The sequence below is a fragment of the Melozone crissalis genome, unplaced genomic scaffold (assembly GCF_028551555.1).
Source record: "Melozone crissalis strain CALT ecotype California unplaced genomic scaffold, PUWL_Pcris_2 ptg000068l_1, whole genome shotgun sequence".
Classification (NCBI taxonomy): Eukaryota; Metazoa; Chordata; class Aves; order Passeriformes; family Passerellidae; genus Melozone; species Melozone crissalis.
In genome coordinates this window covers 19,188,402-19,202,142 of record NW_026535846.1, presented here as the reverse complement: position 1 = coordinate 19,202,142, position 13,741 = coordinate 19,188,402, and the positions used below count along the sequence as shown (strand labels likewise).

The 13,741-nt window shown below is 41.2% G+C and overlaps 1 protein-coding gene across 6 annotated transcripts in view; it reads right to left on the bottom strand.

Moving 5' to 3' along the window:
- Nucleotides 1-466: 466 nt before the first annotated feature.
- The window catches only part of DACH2 (dachshund family transcription factor 2), a 237,701-nt gene continuing 224,426 nt past the window's right edge, over nt 467-13,741 (bottom strand). For 2 of the 6 annotated variants that reach the window (XM_054289880.1, XM_054289882.1), the window contains exons 9-12: nt 13,452-13,599; nt 11,965-12,108; nt 8,877-8,947; nt 467-1,347 (exon numbers count right to left, since the gene is read on the bottom strand). In XM_054289880.1, coding sequence (XP_054145855.1) covers nt 1,291-1,347; nt 8,877-8,947; nt 11,965-12,108; nt 13,452-13,599 — 420 coding nt within the window. In that variant the 3' untranslated portion in view covers nt 467-1,290. The remainder of the gene's footprint in view (nt 1,348-8,876; nt 8,948-11,964; nt 12,109-13,451; nt 13,600-13,741) is intronic. The other 4 variants (XM_054289883.1, XM_054289885.1, XM_054289884.1 and 1 more) reach the window with 3 other exon arrangements.

Genomic DNA, 13,741 nt, shown 5'->3' with positions numbered 1-13,741 from the left:
ATTGTGAACATTCTACATTTAGATGCAGACAGAAGTAAACATAATCACAGGGAATATATTCCCTGTAGATCTATTTAAAGGTCTTTTTTGTTTTTAAGTGACAGTGATTTATATTCAGGGCATGTGTGTGTAAACATGTGTACATAAACAGGAGTTTGTAAGGAAATAAGCACTGTGCCTTTGACCCAGGAATTAAAATAAAGAGGGAACAGGTGATCACTTAATTCCACCTGACTCAAACCAGCTTTCAGTGCCATGCTTTGAGAAGGGAAGCCTTCAGCTGTTCTCAGTTTTCAAAGTTCAGAATCTGGAGCATACAATAATTAGGAAAATGTTTAATACCAACCCACCCTCTTTATTAAGTAATTTCTTCAAGTATTTTTAATAGTGCAAAAGACTGGTTTGCATTAGTACAGTTACTATGGGAATTCACAGTCCAAAAAAAAATCTTAAAAGATTTCCAAAGTCAAACAAAAAACTTTTTAATACTGTATTTTTAGCAAGAACATTTTTAACAAAGAATGTGTACTTTAACTTAATATGGTACAACAGAGAAACCATACTTAAAAGTTTCCATTATCTAACACTCTACTGCATATTCATTTTTCCATCTTAAAAGACCAAAAGCCAAGCTGAACTGAGCATTAAAAAAAAAAAGCATCAATTATAATCCTCATATTACATCAGCTATTAGGGTTTAGCTCACACTTTTGAATCGGTCATCTAATGAAAGGACAATTTTTACATCGTTCTTTTAAAAAATGTACACACATTTCTTTTTAAAACGTAATATATATCGAGTATCTGCTTCAGTAAACAAAGCTTAATTTATAAACACAATCGAAACAGCTCCATGTTGAACAGTTTCAGTGATAAACTGGACTTGTATGATGTACAGCCAGTGAGGACCATTGTGGCTTAAAATCATTGTGCCATTGCTATTCAGTAATAGCCACCTCCTAAGGAAAAACAAAAAGTTCTTTTTTGGGGCAGGGTGGGGAGGGGAAATAATTGATGTATGTGCTTAAAAATACTAAAACTCCTTTCTATCTCCAGGGACCTAAAAATGATCTGTTGTGACAGGCTTGGTTTGGTATGGTAAGCTTGTAAAAAGTCTCAGTATTTCTTAATACGGCAGTTTTCAATGCAGCAACAGTAAATTGCTTGAAATTGTCCTTCAAGTTTCATGCTACAAATCCTGTTCCTCACACAGTACTGAAGGCATCAAAGGTTGGAAGGGACATTTCTCAGGAACTATATAGTCTTCAAATAGTGGTCATTATACATTTCTCAGCAATAGGTGGTTCCTTCAGTACATGATGGTCGGCTTGATGTATGTTCTGTTTTCTGGAGGGAAACAAAAAAGAAGAAAAAAGTCAATTATACAGTTGAACATTTTATAATTAACTGACACTTAGGTGGCTTCTTCACTTGGTTGTGGATTTTTTTCCCCTCAAGCCAAATGAGCAGATCTAAAAGTGATATAAATTAAACTGTCAATCACATGAGCAGGTTTTGTGTAGGAAAAGGAGGCACTGGGTGACACACCTGGCCAAGCCCCCAAGGAAGGACAAAGACCCACCAGCACATGCCCTGGTGTTTGCCAGCAATGGCTCAGGACAGGTTGCAAACTCTGATTTGGATTTTCTTCCTGTAAGGCTTTTTTTAAATCAAACAGTCCCTTTCCCCCAAAGGCAGCCCATGTTGGATTGCTGCCCCCCCGGGACAGACCCAGGGACAAGGCACCAGCTCTACCACACACCCTGCACAAAGCCTGCCAGGGAACAGGGTGTTAAAACTGCACTGCTTTCAGAAAATGTAAATCGGGATCTGTTCTTGGAAAACTGTTCTTTCATTCAGAAACCACCACATTTCTCTTAAAATTCTATTTCTTTATTTAGAGAACGAAGCAGAAAAGCACTTCATAAAAATATTCCTAGTTATAGTACCTATCAACTGTGATTTTTCACATTAAGCAACTTAAAGCCCAGAGAAAAAATAAATATTGAAATGCCCACAGAAACTGAAGCTAACAAGAATCCATATTCCTGCTCATTATACAATGAATCATGAATCCACCCAGCTAAATCTGCAAGAACTGATCTGGAAGATGATAGCAAAATGATAATATGGAGCAGCATTTTGTATAATGTTGACATCTCTCCCATTACTGTTTTACATACGCCAATACCGAGCACTCCTAAGGAAAGAACAAGTATTGACCTGCAGACTGACACTGATCCTTGGAGCAATCTCCAAGTTTGCCACATTTCAATTTCAAAATGCATTTCAGCTATAATATGAGTGATTTATCATTTAGCAGTAGCTGTCAAAGTAACCTCCTAGATAAAACAAAAACATCTGGAACCATAAACAGAGGAGAGCAGTAGCTGAATTTTAATCCAAATCCGACATGTTCACTTCATTAGGAACAGGAAACAGCTAATTAGTAATTGAATGTTTTGTGGTTTTAAGGAGGCTCAGACTCTCCAAACTGAGATGATTTAATACGTATTTTGGATGTAAGCACAAACAAAGATCACAAGAGCCAGGGACATAACAACTCCAGAGGGATGTTTGGGAGCCTCCAAAGAAAGAACTAAAATTAGTTTCAGGCCATTGGCTGATGAAAATTCTTGTTTTAAACCTGGTGGGGATTTACTAAAGCCTGGGGGGGTTCAGCAGAAACGCAAGGATTGAGCACTGTGGGGTTTGTTTGTGGTTTGGGGTTTTCTCCTTTTTCTAATGATCATTAGGAAGCTGCACGTGGCTTCTTCCCTAGTGGAGGCTGGTTTTTAGGTTCTTATTAAATTTTAAGTATTATTTTTTTAAATTTTAAGCATTATTTTTGAAATTAAGGTGAGGACATTGAGGGTACTGACTGAGGACATTGTGGGCTGACTAAACTTTGGAACAGGTTTCCATATTTCCTTCCAATCTCCTTTATTTCTCAAGGAAAGTTCAATGGAAGTATCTGGAATACCTGTAAGAGAGAAAAGTAAATGCCACAGCTCAAGCCCAGTGCAGCCACCCAGGAGAGATCACTGATCAGTGAACAGAAAGTGCATAGTTAAATATTTCCTTTTTATAACACCCTCAATTATTCTCCAGAAATTAAAATACTTTTTTTGTTGCTGTGCAATAAACTGAATTTCATGGCATTATCCACGTCACACAGCAATCACCTCTGAGGAATTAACGTGCTGGGAGCAGCTGTGCCCCCACTTACACAGGAAAGACAATGTGATGTTGTCAAATTAATCTTTTCTGGAGAATATTCACCATCTCCTCAGTGCAGCTGACTGCAAGCTACAGACCATTTTATAGCACTTTACTGTATTATACAGCAAAGATTTGAATAAATCTGTGTGCAATAAATGTATTCTTTTATCAGGTTTATCCCTTAATCAAATATTCATTTATGTGGGCTTCATTCTATTAAAAAACGAAATTATACAAAGGTGAGCAAAAGCGTAGATTTACAGTAGTTTAAAGCCTAATCTCATTCTCTAGGGGTAATACTGACAATATAAAAACTGTATAAATGATATTCCCTAACACTAAATATGCTTATGAGCCCCCTGTGCATGTTACACTGCTTTACAGCCTACAGAGCAATGCATGACTGGCTTAATAAGCAAGACATTTAGAAAGGAGGTTTTTTTCCCCTTCACAATGTATAAGACAAGTAAAGATCTCTGAGTTTCTTGGTGAGCCAGAGTCTGTGTTAATAACTGGAATTTTCCCTCAGGACAGCATTCTTTTCCCCGAGTTTTTAGCCCAGGGTAGGTGCAGCTCTTGCACTCTTTTTAGCCACAATATCATCATTTATCTTTTTCTTCCAAGGGTTTAATGGATGCATAAAGGACAAATCCAAAAGCAATAATCATCATCTCCATATTTATTCACATTTAATTTTTTTTCCCAGCTTATTCCACATCTCTGAATTTTCTAAATCCTTTGTTTGCAAGATCCCTGGTTTAAATTGAGAATTTAGCTTTATTTCCCTAAACTACTTTAAAACAAAACAAGTGTCCAACTGCACAGGAGATGAGCTCCCCACCCTTCCCAGGCTGGGTAAACAGCACCTCAGTTAGATCAGAGCCAAGCTCAGCTTTGGAGGAAGCAACACATGGGAAATGCAATGCTGTAACAATAAATTAACTTGCAAATCTGGGGCTAATTAGTTTGAACCAGTGTCTTACTTTGTACAAAGAAAAAAAATCAGACAAAACCAGTTTGCTTTTCCAACGGATCACATCCCTCAGAAAATTCCTCTTTCCCTACAGAAGTGCTGCCTGCCTGGAAGGGGAATGAATCCAGGCCCTGCTTGTGGGTAAGGACCAGAGCAATGACCACAGCTCAGCACAGGATCCCTTCACTACCAGGAAAAGAAGATGGAACTGGGCTGATCAAGTAAAAATTACTTCTTTGCCTGCTCATTAGTTGTCCAGCAAAACTTCTCTTTTACCTGCAAATATCCTTCAAACTGAGCAGGGAGAGAGCAGGGCACAGCTCCCTCTTCACCAGGAAGAATATGGTCAATAAATGGGTCTGTGAGCAGCAGTACCAACAAAGGTTGGTTTGTTTTCATCCCTCCCATTTTCCTGTGGCCTCTCCCCACCCTGCAGAGGGGCAGATATGATATCAGAGGTGCCCTCTCTGATATCGTGATCTGGCTGAGCCCAGGGCATCCCTTGGGGTTGGTACCAAAACCTCTCCTTCCTCCCAGCCTGACCCTGCAGGGCTGCTCACCCACAGAGCTGCTGGATAGGAATTTCTTTTCCTCTTCCTTTGTGTGTAAGGCAGCTGACTTGACCCTGTCAAGTATTTCCTCAACCATGTTAAGAGAGTTAAAAAACTTGAACTAAACCCAGGATTTGTAGTGAGTCCCTGTAAAGCCTGTTCCTGGTGAGCCCCTGTGGGGCAGCTCTGAGCTGCAGGTGGCCGTGTGGGCACAGAGTGACACTCTGGGAACTGCACAGGAGCTTTGAGAGAGCTTTTCTGGGAACTCTGCAAGGACACAGCACGAGGAAGGCACCAGGGGTTTAATAACTCAGCCTCCAGAGCAGGACACGCTCTAGGGAGAGAACACAGCTTGGGCAGGAGGAAGAACAGGCCTAAGACTCAGATAAAGCAGCTTGATTTGAGAACTCTGGTTAGATCAGAACAGCAATGAACTGAAGTCCAGTCCATGATAAACCCCAAAATACATTCCAAACTACACCAGTCCTTCATCTTTGACAAATAAATAAGATGTTATTCACATGTTAGATAAAAATTAAATGTTATTCATGGTAATCCCAGAGTTTTTGTGCCAAATCTCTGCCAGGTTATGTCACAAACAGAAGCAGGAGCAGCAGCCTTGTGTCACCCTCCTGTTGCAGGCACAGTGAAGTACATTTGCACCTCAGGAAAGCCTGCCTGCCTATGCTGCTGCCTCCTTCCTGAAATTTTATTTTTTGTAAATTGTTGTTATCAAGTATTACTGTAACATCTACTTTTTAAGATTTTAAGCTAACATTGCTTCGCTGATTGTTCCGCTATCCCCTAACAATGAAATATTGTAATACAAAAGTTAACTAAGGTATAAACATGCAAAAGGAGAAGTCTCCCTGCGATCATAAAATGATGTTATTTTCTGTTCAGCAGTTCATGTTACTGCTGTTCATGCTAATTAATTAAAGGAGCTGTTGCTGTAATGTGCAAACAGGGAATCTGAGAAACTGAGAGGGCTTTTAGGTCTCGGAGTGAAGTTAAGTCAATCTGGGCGCGGGCAATCAAATGTAATGAAATCACTTGTCAGTGCTAAGCTTGCAAAAACTGTGAAGTTTGACTAGGGAGTAAAAGGATTATAATTAGATTTCCAATAGGATAATAACTAAATGGCAGAAAGCAGTAAAGAGAAAATATTACTTTGTTAGCTAATGGTGCTGCTGTTCGGTTTTAGTTTTTATCAGCACACTTGTAGTTGTGCTAATTTAATTTGCTTTTATCAGCAAAAATGCACTACTCGAATGGTACTTGAATGTCATTTGCAAAAATCATTGATCTGAAGGTGCACTTAATGACACCCAGTATGTTTATTTTATGTGGAAGGGAGATTGGCTGATAAAATGGTTGATGCACTGTGGTGCTGGCCCAGGAGTGAGTGGTGGAAGGAGGAGCAGGAGGGTGTCTGAGTGCTCATCATCTGCTCTGATCTCCTTTGCCAGCTAAAAACCTCCCAGATCCAGCTCTGAACTACATCTGGGATATGGAGGCATTAGACTGCAAAGTTCAAAAAAGTTTTAAGTCTCATCTGCATGAAATTTCTGTTCAATTAATATACAAAGCAGAGGGAAAATGAGTCAACTAAATGGAAAAGATTTATAATGCAGATCAGAAACGCAGTACATGAACAGCTTGTGTTAATAAAATCATTTTAAGAAATGAGCATAAAATATGATATGACTTAATCACTGTGAAAGGTGGCTGTGCAGTAGTTCTGTAATTTTCCTTTAAACCATCTTAAAGAGATACTGGCAGTGGAACTAATTGAATTTCAAAGGAAAAGCACTGTGTGAATGATAGATTTCTGTCCAGCAGAGCTATTGACAACAGAAAAAGAAAGCTCTGTATTGATGCTAAAGCTTTTTTTCTGAGCAACTGACAGAGATTTTGGAAGCCTGGAAACAGCTTTGTATCAGGGACATGTGTTTTTCCCCTTCCTCCTCCCAGGACCCAAAAAACAAAGGCAGCAAATGACAGGGGCAGTGAGGGAGTGTGCTCCAATTGTCAGAGCTGCAGCAGCAATAGGAGCTGTCAGGGACACGAATGGTTATCAAAGGAAAGGGAATAAAAAGTTATTACAGTATCAGCATAAATAAAAATGAAAGAGATGGTGCTACAGGACAGGAACACTTTGAAATCTAAACAAGCTCCACAGAGAGCTCTCCAGAAAGCTTTTTATCAGCTGAGAGTGTTTAGTGACCAAGTGGCTCAGCTCCTCACGTGTCCCCACGAGCAGGATTACCATGCCAGGGGGGTCAGAGCCAGCAGGGCAGAAAAGGGAAGGGAATGGGAGGGACAGAGACAGGGACAGGGGTGCAGCTCCTGCTGCCCAGGCCATGCCCTGCTCCTACTGAGCCCAGGGACACAAAACAGAGAATATCCAGCTCTCCCCTTGGCCTTGCTTAATAAAAACTTCCTGAGCCAAAACATCTCATAAATGAAGGGATCAGATTAAAAGGAAAAAAAAAAAACAAAAAACTCAGCTTGAAATAAAAATGGTAAAAGTCACAAGGTTTTCCTGTGTATTAATAAACTACAGCTAACATAAACTTCTCTTGATTCCTTCAGGCAAGTAAATGGTCATTGGAAGTGGCTGTGCATCACTTTCCTCACAGTATTTGTAACAATTTTTGATGTAAAGACACATTTAGGCCAAGTGTCACAGTTTTTCTTCAACTGAAAACTGAAATTACCTTCCCATTCTTTACCAGAGTCTGTCCAGATGCACCTTTGACTCTCAGTTGTGTGGAAGAGCACTGAGCACTCCTCTCAGCAGGTACCATGAACAGATCAGAAATGTAAGGAACATTTTGCTCATCAAATTTAAATACATGTGTCCCAAGTGCTGATCCAATATTTTGACTATTTCTGGCAGCAGCAATTTTCCAATTGCAATATTTAGAGCACAGCTCTCATTACATGTGCACATATATATACACACACATATGTCAGATGTATATATCTGCATTACAATAAAGCTGTGATTCTCCTTCTCTGTCATACAGAGCATATGAATCTAAAATCACAAGAAGAGACAGCAGTAAAAATATTTGAAAGCTTTCCTGTAAGGATGGCAGATGGATGACAGATGCATACCAGAGGTATGCAAGTCAAACCTTCCCCAGCTGAAGAGAAATGCTCAAGTGAGGTTTGTGTCTCTAAGTGCACTGCAGCCCCTCTCCTGTCTGCACAAATTGCCTCAGCATAGGGGATTTCTGCACATCACCATCCCAAGAAGCAGAGAAAGGGTGGGATTGCTCTAAGAAGCAGCAGTTCTGTGGAAGAGGCTGCTGTCTGCAGGCTGCCAGCACAGAACTGAACGGTCTGGAATGAAAATGGCACAGGACTGATGGAAGAAAAGCTCTACAAGTTGGACTTTCATCAGAGAATTCCAATGTTCAAATTGCTCAGAGCAGATTTCATGACAGGTGACTGTGGATTTTCTGTGTGGCTCAAAGAGGTTTCCAAGAGGAATGTGAATATCCCTTGGGAATATCCCTACCCCAAAGGAGGATTTCACAACTCCTCACGTCCCAGACCTGCAGCCAGAACTCATTTCCTGCTCTTTGGGAAGCACTCAGGCCATACTTGGAGGTGCTGCACTTACACATACCCACACAGTGAGGGAAAAGTAGCACCAGACAACTGCCCATAACATGAACATGGCTCTTCTTTTTCACTTACAGTTCATGCATTTTTTGAAAACATCTGTGATCTTGATAGGTAGGTAAAGACCAGAGGTAAAATATTTCAAATGATAAATCATATATAAAACCCCTTTTGAACTAAAGGGATATGTCTTGGTAGATAAATATCAGATTTAAAACAAACAGTACCTCTAAATTACTTCAGCTAAATATCACCTCTACTTAAAGTTAATTTCTGAATCTTGTAAAGTTAATTTCTGTTCTTGTACAGTTAATTTCCGATCTTTGCTCTTACAAAGATCAGAATCTTACAAAGATACAGATCTTTCCGTATCAAACAGGAAAACAAACTGAAGCTCTGTAATTTACATTGATCTTAAATCATGAAAACAGATATAAAAAAGATTAAACTAATTTTTAATGACAAACACACAAGTGAGGAGCTGTGGTACATACTGCACCTTGCATGGCTGCACTGTCATGTTGGGTTCCGTTGTGTTCTATTTCCATATCTGGGATTCCAGCATCTGAAAGATGGGAGACAAGATTAATGCATTCCCCTTTGCCCCTCTCTCAGGCATCTTTAGGAAAATATTTATAGCAAACTAGGGTGCTCTCCAAGTTAACATGGTCTTGCATAAAACATTTGGTCCTCACAGAATTTTCAGTAGTAAATTGTTTCCAAAATGTGCAAACATTACTGGTCTCACAGTGAATTATTTTTAACGTGCTTCACATTTGTCTGACGATCAGATAATAACCAACACGTGGTAATAATATGTCTGCAAAATCCTCTTGGAGAATGAGGGCATCTAACACATGAAAAATAAAAGTTGAAATTAAACTGTGATAATATTAAACTGCATTGACTCTTGTATATAGCCAAGTACCTCCAAATTACAGAGTTGAAGAATACAGCCAGTGCCAGGCAACAGTTTGGGGGTGTGTGTGTCTCAGTTTGTGTGAGTGCATGTTACAGATAAGAACTGTGCAAATTGCATTTCCAACCTCAGCTCGGGATGTGTGAGCATGTGTTACCACCCAAACCCAAATTACAGCTGTCATATTATGTGAAGTATTTCCAGATCTCTGAGAAGAGCTCTCCAAAGAGGACTGTGCTCTTTTTTTCCCCCCAAGTTGAGCAGGAGTCTCATGACACTCACTCTGGACCTGTTTAATTTCATGTTGGTGATCCCTGTGTCTGCACAGTCCTTGGGCTGGGGGCAGGGGCTCCAACACCCCAGGGTGTTACAGGAACAGATGCCACAATGCACCTTGTGCCAACAAGGATTAGCATGAAGGGGATGTGATTTGAATCCATGGCACCTCAAATCCTGGAGAAACATCTGCTTCCCTTATCACACAGCCCTTAGAAATTACAGGAAGGAAAAACCCACACCTGAAAGGAAGCTGTGTTACAGTTTGGGGTTTTTTTTGTGCAAAAGCCTGTTCTGGACGTTCTCAAACAGGGAGTAACTGCACTGCTGCTTTCACAGATCCCTTCAGCTGAGTGTCAGGATCTGTCACAGAGGTGATGCTTTGCTGGTGACCCTGCAGTAACTGAGCCCTGAGTGAAAGCAGAGCAACCCTGAGAAGTACAATCCTTACAGGACAGCAATAGCTCAGCAATAAATGTGTAAGTGAAATCCATGTCATGTGTGCATATATAGCTCTATAAATGTATGTGTGACAAAAAAGCAGTATTTTCACATATACTTTTTTTTCTTATAAAATTACAAGTGACTGCCACTCTGCAGGGCTTCCCTTACTCAGATTCCTGTTCTGAAGGCAAGTGCAGGGCACTAACCTATCAATCTGAAAAGGTTCTTTCTTCTCAAACCCTTCAGAGTACACGCTGTATATACCAAAAATGACAAAGTCATCTGTAACTAATAACAGCATCTGTTAAATGAGACAGACTGTCAGAGTTAAATTAAAAATACTCAGAATAGCCCTTCACATTTTGTTGTCATAAAATTGTACCTGCAATTAAATTGTGGATTAAGATGCTAATGAGCTACCTGATTTGCATGTGCAATCAGATTAGCATGTAAATATCAGCTTCTTGCAGGCACTAACATATATATGACTACCTGAGTGTGCCTGCAAATCAAACTGCTGCAGCCAGGCCCACACTAGCAGCTGTAAAGGTGTGTTAATCACACTGCTGGAACGTTGGTATCCCTGGATTTGTGGCTTCCAGAGCTGCTGGGTGCTGCTGGCTGGTGAGTGAGCAGCAGGTGCTTCCCTGCAGTGGCAGCACCCAGGGGAGTGACATGCAGCACAGCAGGATTTGAGGTTTTTTCTGACTTTCCTTCAAGGTGCTGGTTCTGTCCATGGGATCCAGTCTGAGCATTTGTCTGATCCAGTGGAGGAGTGGGGAAGGTTTTTTGCTGGCTCTGGTCACTGTCACCCACTCTCCCTGGTCACTGTCCCCACCCTGCTGTGACTGCAGCTGTGAATCCACACCTGGATGCCCCTGGCCACTGCCAGTGCTCCAGGACAGCAGCCAGTCCCTGCTTCCCGGATGTGCAGGGCTCTGAACAGCAGATGAGAGGAGCCTCTGAGAGACGCTGCTCTCATACTCCCAGAGTTTATGTGCCTTGGTACCCCAGATAAATCCCAGCTCCCACCTCCCGCAGAGCACTGCTGTGCCAGGGCACGCACACAGCCCTGCCCTGCCTTTAGACAACAGTGTGGGCAGCTCTCACAGCTGAGAACTCCAGACAAGCCAAATTCATTATTTTTGCTCAGCAGTCAGGCAGCTTTTGCACTCTGCAGTCTCTAGCAGTGCCCAAAGCAGGCAGCACAAATTAACACACCACAGGACACCTGAATGCAGCAGGGACTGAACGTCACTCTGATTCCTGAGCCTCTGCAGAGACTCCAGGTAGGTATGCACAGACTGAACCTTAGCTGCAGAACCTGAAATTAATTAAATCTAAGCTAGGTTCAGTCTTAAATGTTCAAACCAAAACTCTAAAGTTTGGCCAGAATCATCTTAAGCACAAAAGGCAAATCCTCCTGGTAGCCAGAACTTAATCACTGTTTAGGAGATGAACTGATTTGCTTTTGTTTCACAAGAATATTTGGGAAGTGTTCAAAACCCAGTCAGCTCTGAAAGCTGATACATATTTAACAAACTTAATAGGTCCTGTGGCTGAGCAAACTTCAGCCAAACGGCTTTTGAAATGAAGCTCAGCAGTTCTAAAAATGAATCTGCTGGGAGAGAAGAGTTCACAGAACCTTATAGGAACCAAATTTCACATTGTCTTAGCTGGCACTGTAACAGATTTCTCTGTAATATATTCAGCATTTCTTGTCATCTCTGTAAACTGCTCTGTCTGTTTCTCTAGTTGCAGACTTATTTATTTTTTTAATTCTCGACCCAGAGCACATAGCCTGAAATAGATTTTTCATTATTTCAGGAAAGAATTGTGGGGGTTTATTCTGAAATTTGCTCTGTGCACCATCTGATTTTTTTTTTTTTCACTCAATCAAACATCATTTTAAGCTGACTGTGAAAGGCCAACTAAGACATTACCATTTAACATCCTGAGACCGTCACCTGATGTGGCCTGCTTCAGAGCCTGCTCCACTTGTTCTCTTCTCTTGGATTCAAATTCCAAAGCTTCCTGCAATTTTCTCTTTGCCTTCTTCTCTTTCTTCAAGCGTTTTTGAATTGTGGCTGAAATGTAAATACAGTGTAAGAATGGTTGTCAGGGCTCAATTAACAGATGATGGAGACAGTAAGAAATTAGTTTATGTTCAATATTCAAAGGTGCATTTCTAGCTCAGGACTCCTAGAACAATAAAGATGTGCCTGCGGTGGTGACCTAAAAGACAAACAATTCTGAGGAGGTGATTATTGGTGAAATTCTCTCACAAGTCAGGAGCCATCGAAGTCTGTGAATGACCTGAAGATTCTGGTGAGTTAGCTGGGATTGAGGAGGAGCACACTGTGCTGTCCTAAGGAGCTCAGTTTTGTTTTACAGAAATACACAGTCCCATCACACATTTCTGGACATCCACTGCAATTTAACAGCTTCAGCAGGATTTACTGCTCAACTCAACTGAGAGGTGCCCTTTGGTGGCCCTGAGTGAGACCTGGCACTGCAGAAAGCTCCACACACCCAATTTTCATTCAAAAAGCACAGGAAGAAAGCACTTGGCACCTCCACTTTTGGTCTTATCTAGTTTTATCTTTCTGATTTCATGGATGTAATCTAGAAGCAGCTTTTGGCACATGAAGTGCTGTTCCTTTCCTTCAGATGCAGATCTGAATTTTAAAAAGAATACTAATACTGCCTCCTTTGCACAGCGAGAAATTCAGATTTACCAATTTAATTGCCTATTATTATCAAAAGCTTCTAACCAGTCATGGTTTTGTCTCAGAAGGCCCCATTTAGGGTGTGCTACTGCACCTCAATCTCCTGATGCAAAAAAAAAAATAATCTAGGAGTATTTGGTTCAGATCTTGCACTTGGGCAGACAATTTCTCACAGCTCTATTTTGTTGAGCTGAAGTTCTGTACAAGACAAACTGAGCAGCACTGAAGCTGCAGAAATGTGGGCCAGGGATGTAATGAAAAAAAAAATCACTTAAATACCCAAATTAAAGCCATGTCTTTCTCACAGTAGGACTGATGATGCTTGGAGGATAGCAGCAGAAACAAAAAGAAATTAAAGCTGTCAGATGAAGAAATCGGGCTGGGAATACCTGGGCAGAGTGATGCTGATACACCTGGAAGCCATGGAACTGCCCCAGCTTCCCTCTTAGAACCTGCCAGAACTCTCTGGGGCCAGTTGCCCTACAGGTAATAATCCTTCAGCCACTGCTCCTTCTGCTCACAGAAACCTGTGCTTTGCTCTGGTTCTGTGAGATTTGAATCTTTCATTACCAGGGCAGGCCCACTGCTGCCTTACCCCAGTATGAATGTCAGTCAGCTCTGAGCCCTCGACAGCTCCAGCTGGAAATGCCAAAGGGTTCCACATTTCACAGCCACCCAAACTCCATTTTTCCCTCACTCACCTCTGCTTTGCAGCTCAGCTGTGAGTTGCCTTTCCAAGCTCTCGCGTAGTTCTCGCTCTCTACAAAGCTCCATCTTTAACTCTTTCTTTTCCTGCTGTATCTGCTTTTCCTGGACTCTTGCATTGTCCACAGCCACTTTCAGCAGGCCCTAAAACACACACAGATGCAAGATCTGAAAACACCATTTTCTTTCAGCAGTGGCAAAATTCATCCACTTGTTTCTTTTACACCCTCTAGGAAAACAGAAAGATTAGAAGCAGGAACCTACAGACCTGAAACACAACTATTGG